This window comes from Elephas maximus, chromosome 25 (genome assembly GCF_024166365.1).
Source record: "Elephas maximus indicus isolate mEleMax1 chromosome 25, mEleMax1 primary haplotype, whole genome shotgun sequence".
Taxonomy (NCBI): Eukaryota; Metazoa; Chordata; class Mammalia; order Proboscidea; family Elephantidae; genus Elephas; species Elephas maximus.
In genome coordinates, this window is record NC_064843.1 from 48204724 (window position 1) to 48229300 (window position 24577).

At 43.1% G+C, this 24577-nt stretch overlaps 1 protein-coding gene across 2 annotated transcripts; it reads left to right on the forward strand.

The window, feature by feature from the left end:
• Positions 1 to 6441: 6441 nt before the first annotated feature.
• Positions 6442 to 23268, forward strand: LAMP5 (lysosomal associated membrane protein family member 5). 2 transcript variants are annotated; one of them, XM_049869733.1, is made up of 6 exons: positions 6442 to 6505; positions 6987 to 7159; positions 7543 to 7674; positions 7799 to 7904; positions 9565 to 9753; positions 22996 to 23268. In XM_049869733.1, exons 1-6 carry the CDS (start codon positions 6442 to 6444, stop codon positions 23172 to 23174), a joined length of 843 nt encoding a protein of 280 aa, XP_049725690.1. In that variant the 3' UTR covers positions 23175 to 23268. The 2 variants fall into 2 exon arrangements, with proteins under 2 accessions (XP_049725690.1, XP_049725691.1); XM_049869734.1 differs by lacking the exon at positions 7543 to 7674.
• The last annotated feature ends 1309 nt before the right edge of the window (positions 23269 to 24577 follow it).

Sequence of the window (24577 nt, forward strand, 5' to 3'; positions counted from 1 at the left end):
CATCCTTCTTCTAACCTGGAGGCTGGACCTGGGGGCGCTTAGGGAGAATTTCCTTCCGGTGCGGACACTACACTGAAGGTGTGCAAAAGAAGAGAGAAAGACAAGAAGCCTCTGTAACCCGATCTTTTCACCTTCTGCTTTCTATCTCCTCCCCCCTACATGTCTTCCCTCTTATTTCAGAATGAAAAGGGGACCTGAGGAGCTGGAGGTCGAAAAAACGCCGAGCGTATCACCGCCCACTCTCTCTGCCCCAGTGCAGTGTTTGCCAAGACTTCATGGAGGCAAAGCTTCGTGGTGAGCTCCAGAAAAGGTTGCAGGGGCCAGGGACACACTCTGTGCCAAGGAACTTTCTTTCTCCTTTTCCTAATTCTAACACCCACTAACACCGAACACGAAAGACCTCGCGGTTCCTGTTCCCGGACCATGCTTGGGCAACCCCAGCATCTAGGAATTGGCCCCTTCTTTCAGCTTTGGAGCGGGTGTGGACCTTACCTTTGCGGCTGAGCAGGGATTTTCTTTCTCACCTCTTCACCGGGCGTGGCTGCGCGTGTGCCAGGGAGCCTCACCCAGGCGCCAGGCTTTGAGTTTTTTTTTTTTTTCCAGACGGAGGACATGGTGAGCTCCGGGTGTAGCAACTAGACTCTCGCAGCAGCGCGCACCTCCCTTCGCATCGGAAGGCGCGGTCAGGTTTGGAGTCAGCGCAGGGACTCAGCAACTAGGCCCACCTGCCTCTGCGACCCAAAGGTAACGCCGCAGGCCACAGGCCTTGTGTCCTGACCGGCGCACACTCCTGCACCTTGAGACATGAAATTTTAACGATGAAATTCCCAGCATTTTTTTACCCCCCTGAGTGAATTGCTCAGATCGCTTCCCAACTAAGGTCACTCAGTGGTAAGACTTTTAGTCCTGGCAGGATCTTTTGGGAAAGGCATGTTTAAGACATACGCAGCCACTCCTCCCAGGTATTGTCGCTGCTGGAGTAAAAAAGTAACAAACATGGTGCTTCTTAGACTCCCTGTCCAGTTGTCTTTCTAATACACTGACAGTCTTTTGTCTTTCTTGCTGATTTGAGCATCTTGCAATGTTCTCAAAAAACAAACAAAAAACAGTTAATAGAAACGTCCCAAAATTGCAATATCAGAGCACTCCAGGGCATTCCGAGACTCCAGCATACCAGCAAACTTCCAGCCAAGCACCACACACTCTTAGGCCCACTGTCATCCCCCTCCACCCAGAGGCCATCAATATAAATTATCCTTGGATCCCAACACAACTTCGTGTTGATGTGCAGATAATTTCAAATAGACAAAAAAGAAGTTAACTGAGGGGGCAAGAGACCTTCATGGCCTATCACAGAAGAGATTTTAAGAAATTACATTATCTCAGAATTCAAGTTGCTAACGTTTAAAATGAGCTATATAGTTTATCTAAGGCCCATTGCATTAGTTGTTATTTCTTGGAGAGAAAACTTCTTAAAGGATTGTTGTTGTTGGGTGCGGTAGAGTCTATTCCAACTCATAGCGACCCTAGAGGACAGAGTAGAACTGCCCCATAGGGTTCCCAAGGAGCAGCTGGTGGATTTGAACTGCTGACATTTTGGTTAGCAGCTAAGCTCTTAACCACTATGCCACCAGGGCTCCTCTTAAAGGATTAAAAATATATATATTCTCAAATGACTCCTACAGAAAGGTAGCCCCCCTGCCCCTCCCCCAGATAACAAGTTTTCCCTGCCTGCTAAAACAGCACAGTGGATTGTACCCTGTAGCCTAAAAAGTTACAAATTGAAGTCAGTGGCAAAAGAATCATGATGTGACTTACTTAAAACTGATCAGAATGGGTAATTACTAGTTTAAAAGATGAAAATAATTTCTTTGCTACTGAACTTGACCTGGCCTCCCACCATCCACTTACTCAGGGTTTTCTATGAAGACTTTTCTCCCATGTGTGAAGGCATTTGTTCTAAATGAATTCATAAAAGGACATTTCTTAGGGACTTAGCATGAACATACTCCATGAAAGGGCCATTGTTCTGGTGCTTTGTTTCCTCCACTGATTACTCACTGCAGAAACAGCTCCTGTTTCATTAAATTAGATGTGGGAGAGACCAGCGAAATAAGAGTGAGGGAAAGTACACCGAAGTCGTGCAGGCTGAGTGTCCAAAGTCAATTTTCCAATTCTTTCCAAATATTCTAGCATTTTGCAATCAGTTTTCTGCTTCTTTCCAAATATTCTAGGATTTGGAATTTATGCACAAAATATTCTTGTGTACAACTATGTTTTTCCATTTCTACTACAAAGGGTTTCTACCCCAGGGTTTCAAAGATATTCAAAGCCAGTGGTCCAATTAAATTAAATAATTATCCAATGTTAAGCTGAACACAACAAAAAGGTTATGGTGAGTAGTAATTCCTAGCTTAACTTAACTGTTGTGTGCCTTTTGTCCAGTTTAGTTAAATTATCCTAGTTTCTGTGCTCACAGTCCTTTCATTGTCTGTTTTTTTGTGTGTGTGGGGGGGGAAGGGGGATGAGAGATTTGGTATCTTAGTGGCATCTGTAGGGTGGGGACAGCAGAGTGAGAGTACATTTTACATGTCATTGTAAGGTGGACTGAGACCTCCATAAACTAAATTCCAGCTGCAACAAAGCCCGGTTAAAAATATGTCATCAATGTATTTTTCTAATTAGCATTGTTTGCTGATTTTCATAATTCTGTTTCTTGATTCTACAAATCAAGCCATTTGCTTCTGCAATCAAGTCTGAAGAGATGCACATAAAAACAAGAAAAGTTTAACTTTAGTTGGGGCAGCTTTTGCATATGTCATTACGGGTGTGGGTAAAATGTCAAATAAATAAAGAAATCAAATAGGGATTATGTAATACATAAAGCATTGATATTTTTGGCCTAGTTTCTTCTTCACAGCAAATTGATGGCCATGGGAGGATGAAGAGTTACAATTTTGCATTGACTCTCCTGTTCGATAGATACTTTCTTCCACCTGCATTGTCCTTCCTATTCTTCCACCCCAGGTCAATTTGATCACCTCTTTCAAGACCCAGCTTCTCCAAGAGGACTTCTTTGGTCAGTTCCACTCACCTGGAATAGTTGCCTTACTTTGATTTCCTGAATAGCTGTGGCCACACTGTGCTAAGCAATCCCACATCTTCATATATGTTATTTTCCCTCAATCCAAACTGGAAGCCCTATACCCGTAGAGACCTTTTCCTCTACTTTTTAAAACTCCAACCAGCCAATGGTGTAAGACTCAAAAAGGCTAATTCAAGAAACAAAATCACGAATTGAAGAGAATCCGTTGAGGGATATAGAAAAGATCCCAAAGCTAGCCTGCGTGGGTCATACCTACCCCTGACATTTAGGACTGACCACCTACAAAACGGATTGCCATTGAGTCGATTCTGACTCACTGACACCTTACAGGACAGAGTAGAACTGCTGCATAGGGTTTTCAAGGAGGGTCTGGAGGATTTGAACTGCTGGCCTTTTGGTTAGCAGCTATAGGTCTTAACCACTATGCCACCAAGGTTTCCGACCACCTATAGGAAGGATGAAAATTTACACAGCCATGATCCAGTTTCTCCATCTTTCTGCCCTACTTGAAAAATGAAGAATGGATCAAATTCTAGAAAACTTTGCTAATATCTTAAAAAATATGACTTAGTGGTAAATTGTGCTCCTTTGTCACATCTTTGGTTATGTTAAATAACTAAAAATAATTTTTTTCAGGATGATTAGAAAGTTGTTTAATTAATGTAGGTGAAAGTTGTAGATAAAATGACCCAACCCTTATTGCAACATGAAAAATCACTGGGGATATGATGAATAAATTAATGAGTATTCATAAACTTTAAGTTAAATGCCAAAAAATAAAAGTACTAAGTTGACTATGTGTTAAAAAGGAAGAAAGGGTTAAAATTGCTTCCTTTTGTCTTCCACTCACATACGCTCTGGTGTCAACAAAGAGATAATTTATATTGTATGGAAAGAAACAGTTTTCAAAGATACCGTCTTCTGATTTATAAATTGGTTTAACAAGATCATAAACGAATGACCAGTGCTACTTCAGTGGTAATCTTTCATTATTAAAATAGATAACCGAATTAATTATGCTGATCTTTTAACACCTCACAAGGTAGGAATATCTGCAGTAACATATCACAAGAGAAACTGTGTATAATCTTTTACAGGTACCTCCCAATACTTGTATAAAGATACTTTATTTTTTGGTGTCCAAAGCACCAAGCATAGTACAAATATTTAGTTATTAAGGTATTTACTTAATATTTGTGTAATAAATTAATTTATGTTGGCTTTTTCATGCTTTCGTATTCATTGATTCCCTTGGCCTACCCAGCCACTCTGCGAGCTATTATCTCAATTATGTAAGCAAGAAAACTAAAATCTGCACAAGGTCACAAAAGTAATAGTGAATCCTGGACTGAAGTATATATAGCCTTTTCTTTCCTCATTAAAGTACTGGAAAGAAAGAGAAAGAGAATGTGTCATTACACATGTCTCATGGTTTTCTGTTTTGTACAGTACCAACAGGAAAACAAATACCTAATAATTGCTAATATTACAAATGTAAGGCATATAATTTTACAACTTATACTCTCAAATGATAATAATTGACTTTATATCAGTCACAATTCTGCCTCTTTTGTTCTACGTATAATCTATGTAAATTTCTTGGGAAATCTTTGGATAAAATATTGAAATATAGATACAAAAGTACAGCTGTAAAATGTATAGTAGCCATTTAAGTGCTACTTCATAATTCTAATTGCTATGATTCTAATTATTGATACAGGAATAGGCTTTAAGGCAAAAAATTATATAGGAACTTTGCAGCAAATATTATGTCAGAAAACAATTATGCTTAAAACAGCGTTTTATACATTTCAGTAATGTGAATTAGTGATAGAGATTTTAAGGTTTCAGCTTGTTATTTGGTCATTGAATAAAGATTTCTTACTGAAGTTAAAATACGGTATGTTTTGAAATCAAAGTATTATGTAAAGAAAAATAAAGATGAAGTTAAGGCATGTGATTTTTCTATTTTAATTCTAGCCAACATTATGACATTTGGGAAGGTCATTCCATTTTTTTGAGCCTCAGTTTTGGGGGATGTCCAACCCCAACAGGGTATATCTTCCTGCCTATTTTCTGAAGTTGTGGGGAGTATCAAATTAAAGAATGCATGTGAAAGTACTTGGCAATTTGCCCCTGAATATAAAATTGTTTGTTTTCTGACATTGTATCACTGATGCAACAATTATTTATTCACCTAATGATGTATCCTCTAAAAAATGAAATATTTGGACATCCCTACATTTGATGAGAACAGCATGTTTGTTGCTGAAAGAGCTGTGTTCTAATGTACAGAGTAAAAATTTTTTAAAAGCATGCTAATTAAAATGTAAACATAGAAATTAGCCCAGTAGTATTTGTTTTTCCTTCCCACTAGAGATTTTAAAGTGATATCAGTATGCATTTGCGTTTTACATAACAACGTGACATTACTTAGGCCATTCTTTTTAAATCCCTGTCCTCACAGGCCCCAGGTAACCTTCACAAACCTTGGGTTCACTTATATCCCACTTGACAGAGTGGTCACAATATAATGAGTGAGGGTAGGTGACCCCAGAATTCAGAGTACTCATGCAGTCGGAGAGCAGGACCCACAACAAAATAAGCCCAGCTGGATATACTGCAGTGTCTGAAGGCTCCGTTTGAGGAGGCGTCAATGTAACTTCAAACCAGTGAGCTCAGTGAGAGCAGGGGAGAGAAGGAGATGCCTCCAAACGCCGAGGAAACTGTTGCCATAGCATTTTCCTTCTCGATTCCTGCCTACCCTTCCTTCCCCCAAAGCAGCAACGATTTGTGCTCTACCGTGTTCTTTCAGGAATCAGATACATTTTCAGAAGACAGGAAGGACTCCAGGGATGTGATGTCTGCAGCACGTTATAACTCTGTACTTGGTAGGAACACGGAATAAGTCTGAGGCTGCTATTAAGTTTCTCAGGGCAGACTCATCTTTGCGGATGCAACTGCAGAACACGAAACAGACCCAGGGAGAATTGCAGCCCTTTAAAGCCCCATTGGCCCCCGACACAAGCCAAGCTACAACCACTCCCGCAACCCAACCGAGTTTCTTTCAGCACGCACGGCCGTGGACAGCTCCCTTCACCTCACCGCGCGGTCGATGCCTCTGCAGTGAGCTGACCCGAGCTCAACGTGCATCGGCCGGTGCAGCACCCAACACTGAGTCATCGGCAGCGCGCACCGCACACGCGCGTCCTCCCACCTCCCTCTCCGCCCCCTCCCTTCTCTCACCCCGGCCGGCTCCAGCGGCGACTTAGAGGGATTCCCTCTCCGACGGCCTCCGCAGCAGCACATCAGGCCTCGTTCGCTGCACCGCGAGCATGGATCTCCGAGCGAGGGCTGTTCCCAGCGTCAACAGACTTCGAGTTCTCCTGATGCTGTTCCGTGAGTAGTGTTTCTGCGACTGGGAGGGTGGGGTGTCCTTTTTGCAGAGAAAGAATCGGCAGATTAAAGCCAGTAGTTTAGGATCAAAATGTGGCCCAGGTATATCCACGGGGAGAGGGGGGTGTTGCTTTCCCTCCAGTGTCAGGAAGTTGCCCAGAGCCACACACCTGTATGGCATCTCCCACACAGGGCGCCAGGCGGTGGGGCTGGGGTATTGGCAACCAAATTTGGTGTAGAAGTTCAAGACGTAGAAAAAGACCAGGTGGTTTACAAATAAGCAAGGCTTTTACATTTTTTTTTAATTATTTTACTTATAACTTAACAACGACAGAGCTGAGTTTGTTGGCGCCAGGCTAGAGAAATGGCTGGCAGAGCGCACAGCAGCCGGCGGGGAACTTGCCCGCAAAACACGGTCTCAGCACTCTTGCTCTCTAGACGCGTGGGCTTGCTGGTAGGATTTGTTTGTTTGCTTCTTCCGCAGACGCAGTGGCTCAAATCATGGCAGAACAAGAAGTGGAAAATCTCTCAGGCCTTTCCGCTAACCCTGAAAAAGATATATTTGTGGTGCGGGAAAATGGGACGACGTGTCTCATGGCAGAGTTTGCAGCCAAATTTATTGTACCTTATGATGTGTGGGCCACCAATTATGTCGATGTAAGGAACTCCCCAACCCCCAGCCCAGCTTGCTCCTAGGGCACCAGGGGCGAAAGGCATCTTCCTTTAAGGCCCTGAGAAGACTGGGTCGCCAGCCTTTCCCCCTTCACGCGCCCCTGCAGGCTGCTCCCGAATGCTGCATGGGGGTTCGGGCTTGTAACGCCTTCTGCTCGCTCTGCCTGCTTTGAAAGTAAATCCCCTCTCTCTGCTTCCCTAACGCCCCTGTCTGCACGTAGAGCATCTAACCGCATGTTCCCGGACCTGGGAGCGCGCGCTCGCGCAAAGGAGCACCCAAGCGTGCAGCCTGGAGTTTGGACGCGCCTCCCTTTCCAGCCTCTGGGGGCCTGGCGCGCTGAGGGGGTGCGGGGCGTCTGTGTTCCCAGCTGATCACCGAGCAGGCTGACATCGCGTTGACCCGCGGGGCTGAAGTGAAGGGCCGCTGTGGCCACAACGAGTCGGAGCTGCAGGTGTTCTGGGTGGATCGTGCGTACGCACTCAAAATGCTCTTTGTGAAGGTAACTCCCGGGCGCGATACGCAGAGGTGGAGCAGACTCCGGGTGGGTGCCTGCAGGGACGGCCACTAGATTTCAGGACTGAGAAGGCGCGGGGCGACTGACGCGCACCTCCTCCTCTCGTTAGGAAAGCCACAACACGTCCAAGGGACCGGAGTCGACGTGGAGGCTGAGCAAGGTGCAGTTCGTCTACGACTCCTCTGAGAAGACCCATTTTAAAGACGCAGTCAGTCGTGAGTAGAGGCGGGCAGGGCTGGGGAGGGAGCCTGGGAGAACGCGGACACAGCAGGGAGCGCGGGTGTGGAGGCCAAATTCTTCCTGGATTTGAGTTTTGGAAACCTTTCCCTGCTGTACGCCCCCAGGCCAAGTCTGGCCCTGGCTTGCCCTAGGTGGAGGAAGAGGCTGGAGAGCTGTGCGTCCCCTCAGTCTCCGGTCTTGTAGATGCACTCTAAACCCCGAGGGCCCGAGGACCAGCGCGTCCCCTGTGGCTTGGCCCTGAATGAGATGTTCCTTGAGGGCCTGGCCTCCGCTGGCTGCTTCAGGAGGGCTACTTAAGATTTGCCCTTTAAAGGAGCACAGAGAAAGGCGAAGCTGTATTTTTATTGTCTTCCGTGCTCCAGGTTTTCTTCTCAAGTGCTAAAACTGCAAGGGGGAGTGCGACTTTCTATGTAGATGGGGTTATGATGGACATGGCATCTTTTTGCGCATGGCATCTTTTTGTGCATGGCATCTTTTTGTGCATGGCATTGTGTCTCAGGCATCAACTGCAGCCACCCCAGAGAGGATTCTGCCTCTTGTCTGTATTTACTACACTTCCAGCCCATCACTCCAACAACTCACCCACATCCTCTGAAAATATTGTGGCAAGAGGAACAGCCATCCTCCAAATAACAATGCTCGTTGTTTTCTAGCTGCAGGCACCATCAAAGACCGCATTTAAATTTATTTTTCTTTATAAATTGTCTAATCCACCCATAATGAGGTCCTAGACCACCCAGATATCTGAGTTGGAAAAAGACTTTTATTGAACACTTTTTTATTGTGGCAAAATGCACACACATAAAACTTGCCATTGTAACTATTTTCGAGTGTGTAATACAGTGACGTTAGTCACACAGTGCTGTGCAACCATCATTATGAGTCGGAACCGACTGGATGGCGAGGGGTTTTGGTTTTTAAAAAATGGGTCAGCTTTCCCTTTTTTACCCCTGTTTGTCACCACAGAAGAAAGAACATTTTTCATCAAAATTCATATTCAAGCATTTCTCCATTTAAGTTAGAAAAAGAAGCCAAACTTAAGCCAGAAAAGGAGGCTACCCTTGCTGTTGTGTGCCATCAAGTCCAATCTACTCACAGCAGCTCTATCCAAAAAGGCTGTCTGGGTGCAAGAGCATTCCCCAGGGCCCCGGCCAGCAGCCCTGCTTTGTTGAGGAAAAAAAAAAAAAAAATTTTTTTTTTTTTTTTTTTTTTTTGGTGGGACCAGAAAGAAATGTGGAAAAAAGGTCATTGTTCTTTCTGTGTCTTTGGGGTCTCCATTGTTAGGTTTTGGATAGTAAAATAAATAAATAAAGGCTGGGTTTTTAGTATCATTCATCTCTAAAATGAGTCGGAATTGACTCAAAGGCAATGGGTTTTTTTTTGTTTGTTTTTCATCTCCAAGAAGAAGTTCAAATTTCACATTTGAAAAGTCCCTGCTCAGGAGAGAGAGGGTGTGTTTTCCTTCATGCCCACCTGGGTTTGCAGATCCCTGGACCCAGCAAGGCAGCACAGAGGCCAGGAGTGGGGCCTGGACCTGAGGAACAAGAGCCATCCACCTGGCACAAGGGGTGGGTGAAGAGCAGCTGGGCTTCTCAGGAGCCTGGGCTCTAACCCTGGCTTTGGCCTTCGCTACAGCTGGGAAGCACACGGCCAACTCGCACCACCTCTCTGCCTTGGTCACCCCAGTTGGGAGGTCCTACGAGTGTCAAGCCCAGCAGACCATTTTGCTGGACTCCAGCGACCCACAGAAGACGGTCACCATGATCCTGTCTGCGGTCCACATCCAGCCTTTTGACATCATCTCAGATTTTGTCTTCAGTGAAGGTAAGGGGTGGGGGGTGGTGGCTGACTTCAGGGTGAATGGGGGAAGGGGACCTGCCAGAGCCCCACTTGAATTTTCCCTCTGCTGAGATGACACTGCTTCCTGCTGTAACATTTTCCAAAGACCAAAAACTAAATTGTATCTTCTTTCATCGGTGCCTCTTTCTTCCTTCCTCCTCCTCTCCCTTCTTCCTTCACTTAGGTTCTTCTTCTCTCTCTTTTCCTCTCTCTTGCCTTTTCGTCTTTCTACCTTTCTCTTCTCCCTCCCTTTCTTCCTTTCCTTCTTTTATTCTCTCCTTTCTTTCCTCCCTCCTTCCCATTCTTCCTTTATTTCTTTATTTTTCCCTCTATTCTTCCTTTACTTCCTTCCCTTCCTTCTTCTTTCCTTTGCCAAGATAAACCTCTTAGGGAGAGAAGTAAGAAAGTCACCTTTGCAAAAACCACAGTTCTGATGCAAATTTGTCAAGGAGAAAGCAGCCAAACATCCCAAGTTGTTAGTTATCTAGAGAGCCAAGACAATCACTTCGTCTTACTTATACTGTTTCCCGTGCCCCCTCCCCCCACGCACACAACTAGGAGGAGCTGTCACTTTAACTGTCACGTTTGGAGAAGGGTCTTTCATCCTCTGGGCCTCAGTTTCTCCATGTTCTGTCAAACACTCCCAGATGTAGATTCTAACACTGCAAGTCTGTTTTTGTGTGGCCAGAGTGCTATGGGGGGAGGGGTGTGCAGGTGACAGAGAGAGACACCAGGGTCTGCCTCCATCCAGCGCTCACCTTCATGCGGAGGGACACCTCAGAGGCTCCAGGAAGAGAAGGACCCCTGATGACTGAGTCTTTTACCCCCTGTGGCTTCTGCTGGAGGAAGGCGTCTTCTTAGTCTGTGCTAGCCCTGAAAGGGGATGGGGTGGGCTACAGCTGGGACAGATCCAGGCCGTCCACATTCCCTCGGTTCTGGGCACTCCAGCATAGGTAGGGTTTGAGGGAGTCCACGTTTATACAATTCGTCCAAATCTACTAACAATTTGCTTTGGGCAAAGGGGAGGGGTGGGTGAGTTTTCTATTTGTTCTCTATCTCATTTGGGGTAAGTTGTTAAAGACAGTTGGATACTGTGTTTTCCTCAGGAGTATGAAATGGGGCGGGGGGAGGATTCTGATTGTTTTATGTTGCTTTCCTTTTGGCTGAAAGAAAAGCTTGGCGATCTTCTAAAAAAACAGTGGAGCAGTTCTATTGTGCACACGTGGGGTTGCCATGAGTAAGAGCTGACTTGGTGGCAACTGCTTTATTTTATTTCCTTTGGGCTAGGGATCCCCGAATGAATCGTGTTGTTAGTTCCTGTGGAGTCGATTCTGACTCATGGCAACCCCCTGTGTGCAGAGTGGAACAGCTCCATCGGGTTTTCAAGGTTATGACCTTTCGAAAGCAGAAAGGTCTTCTGAGGATCCTCTGGGTGAGTTCAAATTGCTTACAGTTGAGCACTTAACCATATGTGCCTCCCAGGGACTCCCCCCCCCCAGGTGAATGCAACTATTCCAATGCTCAGGATGTCAGGGACTCCTCAGCTGTGTCACACACGATCATTTTTTCAAGGAATTCCGCTTTTATAAAACGGTAAAGCAATGCCACACTCACCTGTTCTCTTGGAAGGATGGGCTATTCCATTTTAATTAATTTTCTACAAAACTGAAACTAAACTCTTAAGTGTCAAGACCGTAAAATCGAAACAAGACAAAACAAAACGACTCGAAGTATTTACAAATTGTAACAGTGTCCTTCTTAAACTGGAAATAGTAAATGTAATTAAGCATAATTTGACTTAGAATGATTATTGGGCAGGGATTCATTATGAAAATATTGGACTGTATATCAGCAGTCCCCAGGGTTTCTACCATACTTGTTTTTAGGTTTAAGTGGGTGCATTTAGTCGTCTTTAGAGTCCCCGGGTAGCGCAAATGTTTAGCACACTTGGCTGCTAACTAAAAGACTGAAAGTTTGAGTCTACCCAGAAATGCCTCAGAATAAAGGCCTGGTGACTGAAAAATCGGCCAGTGGAAACCATATGGAGCAGAGTCCTACTGGGACACACATGGAGTTGTCATGAGTCAGAATCAACTTGAAGGCAGGATTTTTTTCTTAATAGTTTTAAATGACTTTTTTGTTTTTTTTGCTGGTCAGCTATTATGAGGAAATTTGTTACTTCTTGGCACTACTGCTGCTATAATTACTGCTTTCCTAATTCATTACCACAACCCTCCCTGCAGCCCTCCCTGGCCCATTTCCACGTTGTTGCTTATTCAGGTAGTCCTGACTTACAACAGGGTTCCGTTAGATGACTCCGTTTTAAGTTAGTTCTGACGTAAGTTGAATACCTCTTTTTTTTAGTTTTCGTTATTATTTCCCTTTAATATCAGCATTCTTATAAATCCAATCTTTGTACATCTGTAAGTGAACATCTGAGAATGAGAACATCAGCAAATTACATACTGAAACATTCTGTGTCGTACATATTACTAATGTTAAGATGTATAAAAAAAGATGATTGTGTTCGTTGTAACTTGAATGTGTTGTAAGTTGAGGACTTCCTGTATTCATCTATGGACTGAGAAATTAGATGGCATAAATGGTTAGCATTGTGTCCAAAATAAAAGTAATGAATACAGAATAAGAGCCAGGACCACTTTCCTAAAAGTCAGTGAAATTTAGCGCGTGGCCTGTAGTTACATCTTTTGTATGAAAACCAGATTGTATCAATTTTAAGATCCGAGGTGGGAGAGATTGCTGGGTAGACTTGGAGAGAGTATAAGCATGGCATGACACCTCCAATATATTAAGCACAAGCAAATTGCATTTGTCTCACCAGGCTTTTCTGGGTGATAATTAGGATGTCTCCTCCTGTGTGGTGTCCTAGGGATAAGCCAGGATAAACCCTGACACTCCTAGGGTGGAGCCCAGCCTCATTCAGAGTCACTCACTGGATCTATGTGCCTTTGTGTGGCAGGGGCGCTTTTGTTCTTGGCTTCTTCTGCCTGTGCCTCTCAGCACCTGCCCCCTACTGTGTTTTGTAAGAAATGCTTTTATTTGTCTTGGTAGAGTCTAAAAGCTTCCCCTTGGGATGTCTTTCCAGAACCCTGCCCTGGATCCCCATTCCCCAGAGCAGAAGCTTAGAGGGTTGTGAGTATAGCATACCCATACATCAGGGGTCCACTGCAGTGGTTTGTACATGTGTTCTGTCATGTGCCCATGTGTGTTTGGACAGTGGCCGTTGTCTAGCAAGAACCACAAGCTTAAGGATTTCCTATAAACAGCTTGTTCCCTAGGTAAGGGTGTCATACCTGGCAGTCCGCCGTTTCAAATTCTATGAGGCTGTATGAGAAAAGGCTCTATGAGAAAATCAGTGAGGCATTGATGGTTCTCTAGTAGAATTCTTGCCTTCCATGCGGGAGACCTGGGTTTGATTCCTGCCCAAGGCACCTCAAGCTCAGCTACCACCTGTCTGTCAGTGGAGGCTTTCGTGTTACTATGATGCTGAACAGGTTTCAGCGGAGCTTCCAACCAAGACGGACTAGGAACAAAACCTAGTGATCTACTTCCAAAACTAGCCAGTGAAAATCCTATGAGCCACAAAAGTCCAATCTGCAAACAAATATAGGAACGGTGCAAGACTGGGCAGTGCATGGCTCATCTTGAGTTGGGGACCGACTCAGTGGCAGCTAACAACCACAGCATGAGAAAAGCAAGGAAAGCTTAGTGAAATGGGCGAGTGCATACTCACAGGGGCCAAGAGCAGCCCAAATCAGGGTTAATGTCTTCACCACACAAGTCCCTTTAGTGCATTGAACTTGGCTTCTATTGACCCCGAAACAAAAGCCTCTTCGCCAAGCTTCTGTTCAGCTGTAGCACGCACAGGAATTACCTCGATCTTACTAACGAGCGGAGTCCGGTTCAGTGAGTCTGGGGGGTGGGGACAAGATGCTGGATTTACAGCAAGCTCTAGGTGATGTTGCGTGTTCAAGGCACCCCATGCATCTTAGCTGCGGTTTGATTGACCTGTCCTTCCACAATCAATTCATAGCCTGCTGCTTATCAGGCCCCCGGAGATTTCAGGCTGTGACGGGATGGGGGACAGGTCACCAGGAAGGCACAAACCAGCCTGGGTATTGTAATGGCTTGAATTAAAAGAAAGTTTTATGTATAAGGGGCCCTGGTGCACAGTGGTTGAGCATTTGGCTTCTAACCAAAAAGTCAGCAGTTCGAATCCACCAGCCACTCCCTGGAAACCCTATGGGGCAGTTCTACTCTGTCCTACAGGGTTGCTGTGAGTCTGAATCTACTCAGTGACAATGGGTTTGGGTTTTGTTTTGTTTCTTTTAATATTTAATGATAGAAGAAACATAATGAAACCCAAAGGCTGCTTCTGTTCCCCTTTGTTAAAGATTCATGTTTAACACCTAAAAACTTAACAGTCATTTAAAAAACACTATATACAGGCAGGTCCCTTTTTAATTCTTAGGGGGAAAAAAAACCCAAAACTGTTGGAAAGGTACTGAAATCGCCAATATATAATGGAGAAACTGAAGCTCAGAGAGGTAGAGTTACTTGGTAAGGGCTTCCTTCCTAGGCCTGCAGGGCCACGAAGAGAACCTGCTTTTGGGTGTGGTATCAGATCCAGGGCTCTGAGCCCACTCAGGGCCTCAGTGCTCCTGCTGAGTAATTATGATAAATATATGAATGCAATAGAACACCTTTAGGAAGTTTGTAAGCTATCCTGAATTCAGATGTTTTTTGTGATTGCTTGTAACAGCATGAGCGTGATTGAGAGATGACCCCTGATCTGTGTTACCCAGATCTGTAGGGAAAAAAAAAAGTGTTTTAGTGGAAGTGGACGTGTCTTAAGGAGCCCTGGTGGCACAGTGGTTAAAGTGCTCAGCTGCTTACCTAAACGTTGGCGGTTCAAACTCACCAGCCGCTCAGTGGGAGGAAGATACGGCAGTCTGCTTTAGTACAGGTTATGGCTTTGGAAACTCTATGGGGCAGTTTTACTGTCCTATAGGGTCGCTATGAGTTGGAATCGAATCGATAGCAGTGGGCTTGGGTTTTTGGTTCTGACATACCTCACTGTCTCTCTACACCAAGCGCCTACTAGAGTGCCTTATGGCAAACTGCTGTCACAAACGCAGGACATGTCACAAACGCTCTGATTCAGAGTGTTGTAGAGACCTGTGATTTACTTGGCACCTCTGATCAAGGAACGTGGCACCCTGGATATTTCTCCTTAGGGCCTCCTGAGTGCCATCCAAAGGGAGATAATCCCATTATTAATATCAATAAGACCATATTGAAGGCTCAGCTATGGTGCCCATGTAGGGCCACAGAGCTAACCAGTCATAGACTCCTATGACTTAGACTTCTACTGCCCTAGTGTCTTAGGTTGGGATCCTCCAAAAGCCAACCCTATGTAAGTATGGAGTAAGTTGTTTATTTAGGAGATGATTCTAGAAAGTAGGAAACCCTGGTGGCGTAGTGGTTAAGTGCTACAGCTGCTAACCAAAATGTCGGCAGTTCAAATCCACCAGGCTCTCCTTGGAAACTTGGGGCAGTTCTACTCTGACCTATAGGGTTGCTATAAGTCGGAATCAACTCGGCGGCAATGGGTTTTTTTTTTTTTTTTTTTTTGTAGAAAGTACTGGTAGAGGAGTAGGAAATTGAGATACGAAAGGGAAGGAAGCCAGTACAGGTATATTAATGAGCAGGTTACCATTGTGGGCACCTAGGACAGAGTGTAGGGCACGCCTCAGAGTTCTCCACCTAAAGGGCAAGGGAGCTAGGGTATTTATCCACCAACTCCCACCCGTCATTGGTGGCTGCTCTGGGACTTGTGGCTTGCCTTGCAGAGTGGCAAGAGCTTACTTTCAAAACCCATTGGAATGCGTGGAAATGATGAATGCCAAGAGGATAGGATGGGACATTGTCCATGTCTGTTACATGGAGGCACTGAGAAATATTGCATTTTCCCTGCCCTTGTGGAGCTTACAGTCTAGTAAGTGGGAAAGAGTGTGGACAAGGGATGTGTCATTTTCCTGGTACATGATGGGCATCAATCCATAATCACTTATCTTTTCACTTCTAATGCTTACATCTTGATGGGAGTATCTCCTTGTCTCCAGCTGAAGGTCTCCAAAGTCCATACAGCTTAACAATCTTAACAGCTCCTTAACATGCAAATGCATTTTGTTGAGGTTACAGAACTCCAGAACTAGCCCAGAGAAAATATGGAAAAGGGTCAAGCCCCTCTCTCTAGCCTGTCCTGGCTGACAGCAGAGGGAAGTGCAGCCAGGAAAAGACTTGTCCTTCCCCTCAAACAAGAACAGTCTGAGGCTTTAGAAGAGCTCTAGAAAGCAGAGAGTCTGCCTCTTGGCCCATCGCCCATGTTCCTTTGGGGTACAGTGAAGAACTCATGTAGTTTGTCTCCAGGCATAAATACAACTTTAAAATGCCATGGTCATCAAGCAAAATAAAACACAACGCATGTCTAGCAACCAGAACCTAAAATAAATCATGATTTTAATGGGAGCACATGGGTTTATGGTTGAGCGCTCCTTAGCTGGCAACCCACAGCTGATAACGGATGACTCCTTTCTTGTCTGATTTGTCTTCATTTGGTTATTTCTAGTGGCTAGACTGGTTTTTACCTTTTCCAGCTATGGGCCACCTACCCCGGGCCCTTATTTTGTGTACTCTAGGATGAGCCAGGGCTGAGTCATGAGGGCCCCAAATCCTGTGGAGGTGGACAGGGAATCAGGGGTCTTGGAGCATCGAAAGATGGATGTGGCCTGGGCTTAGCCAAGGGCCACTCTCCTCCTTCACCCAGTGCATTTCCCTAGGAGAGATCTAGGGCCTTCCTTGTTTCTAATCTCTGGGTTATGAAATCAGTTTATTGCACAGGATTTTAACACTGGGGTCCATAGTGTTTGCATATAGAACTCAGGGTTCATAAACTTCAATGGAAGGGGTCCTGGTGGTGCAATGTTGAAGTGCTTGGTTATTAACTGAAAGGTTTGCAGTTCAAACCTATCCAGCAGCTCCCCAGGGGGAGGAAAGACCTGGTGATTGGCTCTCATAAAGATTACAGCCTAGGAAACGCTGTGGAGCACTTCTACTGTCATATAGGTTTGCCATGAGCCGGAACTGTCTCAATGACACACAACAACAACAACAAATTTCAATGGACATATTTTTCATCTTTATTTTCACAAACGTCTAATTAAAATTTAGTATTTTCTGTAATTATAAATGCAAGTAGCAAATCACAGTAGTGGTAGCAGTATATGTGACCTTCTCACAAAAAACAATAATAGTTATTTTCATGTCACATTAGAGTTTTTGTAGATCTTTCAAAATAACTTTCATAGTTATCATTACTTGGCAATCACAGCATGCATACTGATACAGAAGAATATATATTGCTGTATCTAAATTATTTAAAAATATTTTAATAGTTAAATTTCAGTATAATCAGTTCCTTTGTAATTCTATGTGTTTTATTTATTTTTTAATGTATTTATAAACATTATTCTGAGAATTCATAGGTTTCACCAGACTGCTAAAGGGGTCCATGGCACAAAAAAAGATAACCACTGCTTTAGTGGATCTTGGTAAGTGTAGTTTTAAATGAAAAGGAATCAAATAAATTCTTAGATGCACAAAATAAGGATAACTAGTGTTCTGTCAAACGTTCGTTTTAGTTTTGTTTGTGTGCGTGTGTGTTACCTGTGTTCTAAGTTGTAAAGTATGTATTTCTTTTCCTGTGGATCACAGAGTTTGAAGGCACTGGCTTAAGCCTGGAAAGGGATAGCTTGTCCTTATTCTCTGGGTTTACAATCCGTTGACTAAAACCCTTGAAGCTAGATGTGTTTTAGAATTTAGAATATTTCAGAGTCTAGGAAGATAATATAGTGCGTGGTACGTGTATGTATAAGACCCAGAAGAGTCAGGACAGCCCCTTTTTGTAAACAAATATATTAACATGTCTGTTTCCTGCAGTGAACCCAAGGCTTTTCATGCTAAACACGGGGGCTACAAGGAGCTTGACATTAGTTCAAGTCAGGCTTTGCTGCCCCACATGTACTACAGAGTATTGTTGGTTTTCAAAGCTTTGTGGACAAAGGGATTGTGGGCAAGGGATCATGGACTGGGGAATTCCCGTTTATTTGACCACACAGTGGTTGAGGGTGGGTGAGGATGGGGATTCAGTATTCCTCATGATCATTTTTGATATTTCCTTGCTTTGATGTTGCCCCTTCTTTACTACAATGTATTTAGTTCAGGGATCTTTCCCCCCAAGGCATTGAAAAGCAATTTTTTTGAGAAATAAAGATCAATAGTATTTCAAATATAATTTTTTTTTTTTGCCAAAATATATCATGTGTTTCTTCTTTCTTAAAGAATGAGATATAAGATGTTTATTCCTTCTACTCAAATTGTTATCCACTTAAGGATTATACTTTTGGTACTTAAGCTTCAAAGACTTCCAGACTTAAAAGAATTATATACAAGACTTAAAATGTGCAAGAATTCCATCTTTACAGCTAACAATGACTAAAGCCCTGTTGTGTGCTAGGCACTGTGCCTGGCCTTCTTTATTACTGCGTTTGATGCTCACAACAACCCTGTGATGTAGGTGTTATCCCTATTTTACAGGAAACTGAAGCCTAGGTAGGCTAAGTGACTTGTCCAAGGTTACTTAGCTGGCAAGAGGCAAAGCTGGGATTTGAACCCACTTTTATCTGTCTCCCTAACAGTGTTCCATTACATCTGCTTCCTTTTATTGTGATAGCCTGGATCCATGGTGGATCCTATCTATTTATCATCTATGTATCTATCATCTATCTATCTACCTATCTATGTCTGTCTATCTATCTATGTATCTATCATCTATCTATCTATGTCTATCTATCTGTCTGTCTGTCTGTCTGTGTCTATCTATCTACATCTATCTATCTGTCTGTCTGTCTGTCTGTCTATCTATTTATCTATCGAAGCCCTGGTGGTGCAGTGGTTAACAGCTAGGCTGCTAACCAAAAGGTTGGCAGTTCGAATCTGCCAGCTGCTTCTTGGAAACCCTATGAGGTAGTTCTACTCTGTCCTATAAGGTTGCTATGAGTACGAGTTGACCCAACAGCACCGGTTTGGTTTTATCTATCTATCTATCTATCTATCTATCTACCTATCTATCTATCTATCTATCTATCTATCTATCTATCTATCTATCTATCTATCTATCTATCTATCTATCTATCTATCTATCTATCTATCTATCTATCTATCTATCTATCTATCTATCTATCTATCTATCTATCTATCTATCTATCTATCTATCTATCTATCTATCTATCTATCTATCTATCTATCTATCTATCGTCTATCTATCTATCGTCTATCTATCTATCGTCTATCTATCTATCCATCTATCGTCTATCCATCTATCCATCCATCCATCTATCCATCCATCCATCCATCCATCCATCTATCCATCCATCCATCCATCCATCCATCCATCCATCCATCCATCCATCCATCCATCCATCCATCCATCCATCCATCCATCCATCCATCCATCCATCCATCCATCCATCCATCCATCCATCCATCCATCCATCCATCCATCCATCCATCCATCCATCCATCCATCCATCCATCCATCCATCCATCCATCCATCCATCCATCCATCCATCTATCTATCATCTATCTATTTATCATCTATTCATTGGTAGATAAATGGTATAAAGAAGAGGAAAACATGACTTCACAAATTGGCCAGTGTAGCTTGGTAGCCAATATCCAGATTCTTCCTGACACAACTTACATCGCCATTCTTCACCAAATCTTCCTAGGCTGTCCTGCCCTCCACCCTGACCTGATCAGGGATTTGTGGCCACACTGTCTCAGAGAATACCACTTGGCCTTGTTCTCCAATGATTTAGCTACAGAAGCCCTTGCCTCCCAACACAACTCTGATCTCCTTTAGGATCTCCCATGCTGCCTAAGAAGGTGTATGCTGTACTGGGGCCTCCTGGCTGGTAGGTTACCTGGGTAACCAGAGGCAAAGCAAGAAGGAATGAGTTAAAATCGGAATCAAACAAGCTTGTCTGAGAGTCTGTGGGTAGTGAAAACAGTTAATTCACTTGGCTGCTAACCGAAAGATTGCAGAGGTTCAAGTCCACCTTGGAAGAAAGGCTTGGCAATCTACTTCCAAAAAAATCACCCATTAAAACTTCATGAAGCACAGTTGTACTCCGACGCACATGGGTCGCCATGAGTTGGAATTGGCTAGATGGTAACTGGTTTTACAGGCTGGCCTAACCATCCAGGTACTGGTTCTGTGGCAGGGAGAGTAAGAAGGGAAGAGGCAGAGGCTGGAGTCAGGAGGCCAATGTTGCGAAGATGCCTGGGGTCTGCTTTAGCAGCAGCCTGGGGTGATAAGAGCAGCCTGCATAGACTATAGTCCAGAAGGTTCTCAGGTCTTTATTATTTTGTGTATATGTGTGTGGTGGTGGGGGGGGTAGTGGGGGAATCATTTATCTTTTCTTTTTATAATTTAGCAAGGATTCAGCCTCCCCACTTTTATAGTCATTCTAAGTCACATAAAACCCAATGTATATTCTTAAGTAGGTAAGAAATGTATGAAGTTGCTGCTAGCAATTGAGTAAACCCCACAGCTATGTTAACATTACATAAACAACAGGGTGCTGTGATGAAGAAAACAAATAACCTCTGTTCTTAACAAAATCCCTGCCTCAGGAGACCCCATTGCTACTCATTAGTCTCTTTAAAGAGGAGATATGTTGTCATGGCCAAAAAAAAAAAAAAAAAAACCCTCTGCCTACAGAGTTTTAACCCACCACTCTTCCTGGTATGCTGTGTGATCCCAGCAAATCTCCTTCCTGGGAAAATGGGTGTATTGAATGGCAGGCTGATACTGACAGTGTGGAACACACTAGAATTAAATCGAGTAGGGAAAAAGAAAGTGTTGCTTACTAGTTCATTTCAATCCTTCTGGTTGGAATAAGCAGAAAGGCTCAGTTTAGCGCTAATAGATCCTTAACACTTACCTACCATTTGCCAAAGTATCTTAAAAATTCTTTATTAAAAAAAATTTCTCTTGAAGGTGTAGGGGGATGTATGCATGTATATGTTTATTTATTTTAAAGTTTTATTGAGGTATAGTTGACAAATAATAAACTGCACATATTTAAAGAGTACAATTTGATACATTTTGACCTATGTATACAACTGTGAAGCCATCACCACAATCAAGATAAGCAACCTAGCCATCGCCCCAAAATTCCCTTGCGCCCCTCTGTAATAAGTACCCAGCTCTTTGACGAGTATACAGATCAAGAACCAGAACCCAGTAGCCTACCTCTCTGCCCCACCTTGTGATTCTGTAGCCTCTTGATGCCAAGAGCTCAGTCTGCTAAGCGCTGCCCTAACTTTGCTGTTGAGTTAAGCTGTTTGAGTTCAGCTCTCGGGTTCATTTATCCCTGGGCAAATTACTTAGCCTTAGCCTCTTCTCCGCTACCTTATGTGTAAAAATAGTATTTACCTATTAAAGTTGTTATGGGAATTAAATGAAGTATTCTTGATGCTTAGGACTGAATGCTAACTTAGGACGCAGGAATGTTAAGTATACAGCTTTTAAAAAGCTATGTATTTGTGTGCAATTTTGCAGGCAAGATGAGAGGAGGGGCTGTGTCAACAGGGACCCTGGAGGAGCCTAGCACACAGCAGGTGCTCAATAAATATTTACTGGGACATTTTACCTTAAAAAAAAGTTGGTCTTCATGAAGAGATATATAAAACTTGTTTTCTCCAGTTTGAGGAAAAGGCCACCTGTTACCCACATGAAGCAAAAGAGCCTGTGAAAATGTGGTTTGGTTTCTAGAAATGCAATTCTGGTGGACCTTACAAACTCTCAGACCACCAAAAAGTTTCTCAAGAATTGTTTTTCTGGTTCCTTCTAAAAATGGAGGTACAAGGGCTAGTAAACTATCATGAATTAAAAAAAAAAAAAAAATTTAGGAGGGTATAAATTGAGCAAACTCTTGAGGTGCTGGTAATGTTTTTTTCTTGATCTAGATGCAGGTTACATGGGTATGTTCATTTGTGAAAATTCAGTAAAATCTATACTTACTTTAAAAAAAATTGATGTATAATTTACATACCTTAAAATGCACAAAACTTAGGTGTCCAGCTCCATGCATTTTTACATACTTGCAACCATGTAACCATCATTCAGATCAAAATTCAGAATATTTCCATCCTACCCAAAAGTTCCCTGTGCCCCTTTTGCCACATGTAAGCACTATTCTGACTTCTTTCACTGTAGACTTGGTTTTGGACTTCATATAAATGGAATAATACAATATGTACTGTTTTGTGTCTGGAAATTTTTACTCAACATGATGTTTTTGAGATTCACTCATATTGTGGCATGGAGCAATAGTTCATTCCTTTTTATTATTGACTAATTTTTTTTAATATCCATTGTATGAATATGCCACAATTTGTTTATCAACTCTACTATGATGGTCATTTTAATTGTTTCCAGTTTGGGGCCATTATAAATAAACCTTAAACATGTATGTTCAAGTCTTTTTGTGTCTATTATGTTTTCATATTTCTTGGGTAAATACCTAGGAAGGGAATGCAGGGTTTTAAGGTAGGTGAGTATGTTTGCCTTTATTAGAAATTACCAGTTACACGAGGTCATTGTACCATTTTACACTAGTGCTATAGAAGAGTTCCAGTTGCTCCATAATGGTTGCCAACACTTGGTATTATCAGTCTTTTTAAAAGCTGTAGATTTGCAAGCAATTCCCCATGTGTATGTTATGCTTTAATAAAAAGAGAAAAAAATTAAATCAACAATAAAAATAATGGTGGTTTGTTTCTAATGCTGAAAGACTGAAAATCCAAAGAAATCATCTGACTATTTGGTTCACAGATGCCAAGAATCCGGATATCTAAATGTTGCCCTATTCATACTGATGCATTTTTATTTTATATTATGCAGAAATTTTACAGAGCTTAGCCTTGGGGTTGAGTGAGAAAATATTTCTGCAAAAAGTAAATCTCCCCTTTAGAAATCTTTCCATCTTCTTTCCGTTTTAGTTTTGTTAGGAGGACTTACAGCTCAGAGTATTTCAACAGGATCTTACCACTTTTCTCCTTCTTTTCCATTTCAGAGCATAAATGCCCAGTGGATGAGCGGGAGCAGCTGGAGGAGACCTTGCCCCTGATTTTGGGGCTCATCTTGGGTCTGGTCATCGTTGTGACGCTCGTTATTTACCACATCCACCACAAAATGACTGCCAACCAGGTGCAGATCCCTAGGGACCGATCACAATACAAGCACATGGGCTAGGAACCATTAGGCAAGCAGTTCTCAACCCCTCCTTCCCCCAACTGGATCAGGTAGACAAACAAAAGCACTTTTCCACCTCGTACATGAGGATACACCAACATAGCTACAATCAAATAGGCCTGGGTATTCGAGGCTTGCTCAGCCTACATCCGTGCTTAAACCCAGGGATGGGGGGATTCTTTTGGACTCATGGGATGAATGGTAGTTGCTTTCTCTCCATGCTGGGGGAGGAGAAGGAGGAAGTCAGTTAGTTTTCATGCTCATGGAGGTTGGGCTTTGACTTTTCAACGGGCAACACACACAATTTGGAGGGGTATCTGGATTGGGAGTTTAGGGATTGAAAACACACTTCTTTGGGGAGGAAACCCCTGTAGGTTCAGAGGCAGAGGAGGTGCTTTTCTCCCTTGGACATGGCTGGGTTGCCCTACACACCTGTCAGCGCACACACAATACAGCCTCATGCTCCCTGCAGCAAGACCCCCGAGAGTGACCCATGCTTCTGCCTGGCGTTCCGCATGTCTAGTGATTGTTTGGGGAATGTCTCACCGCTCTCTGCACTCAGTGACTCTGCAGCACAAGAGCCTGTTTAATGTAACTATGCAGACTTATCTGGACTTCAAAATGTGTCAGGTCCAGGTAATGGGACCTGAAAAATCAATTCATGTGAGTTTGTTTTTCCAAATGAATTAAAGTCCACTACTGTCTGACCTTTGGCTTGCTTTCTTGAAAGAAGAAAACAAAACTAAAATCATTTCTTTGGTATCTAGAGGATGAAGGGGAAATAATTAAGGTGGATTTTTCATTTTAGCCAGAGGAAAAACACAGAAGGGTATGGAAGCAATAGGAGGAAGCTGGCTTTTCCAGGTAAAAACACATAAATTTATTTTGGCCAATATGTTTACTTCTAATAATGTTTCCTCTTGAATGAGTGGTCTCATATTACTTCTAGATGCTTCTTGGTTTTGTGTTTGACATTTCACTTTGAATTAAAAAGGTGGATTGAACATGGTAGCTTAAACTGAGGTTTATTTGAGTTAAAATATAATTTATGGAAACTTCCTAGAGAAATGCACATTTTGAACATCACTCACTTTCTAACCCCCACTACCTTCCCACACAATCTCCACTATATGACAGGCAGCTCATGAGTTCATCTGTCTGTTTCAACTGCTGACATGGCTCATCCTTGCAAGTTCATTATCTCAGCGAACCTTGATAAGTATCAGCTAGCTGCTGTTCTATTCCAGTTTGTCTACTGCTCCATCAACCTCAATCTTTCCCCTACATGTTGTCTCTTCAGTATCTGTGTGGTACTAGTGAGGAATAAGCCCCAATTCCTCATTAACATTGGTATTGCACCAGGAAAAGGAGACAGAGGGCTGGTGGACAAACCCAAGGATGAT

What these genes read in the sequence shown, in the direction of transcription:
- LAMP5 (XM_049869733.1), top strand. Translation starts at nt 6,442, where the DNA reads ATGGATCTCCGAGCGAGGGCTGTTCCCAGCGTCAACAGACTTCGAGTT. An exon ending in GGGCCACCAATTATGTCGAT is followed by an intron (nt 7,160 to 7,542) that starts GTAAGGAACTCC and finishes CTGTGTTCCCAG; the next exon opens with CTGATCACCGAGCAGGCTGA. An exon ending in TTTTAAAGACGCAGTCAGTC is followed by an intron (nt 7,905 to 9,564) that starts GTGAGTAGAGGC and finishes CCTTCGCTACAG; the next exon opens with CTGGGAAGCACACGGCCAAC.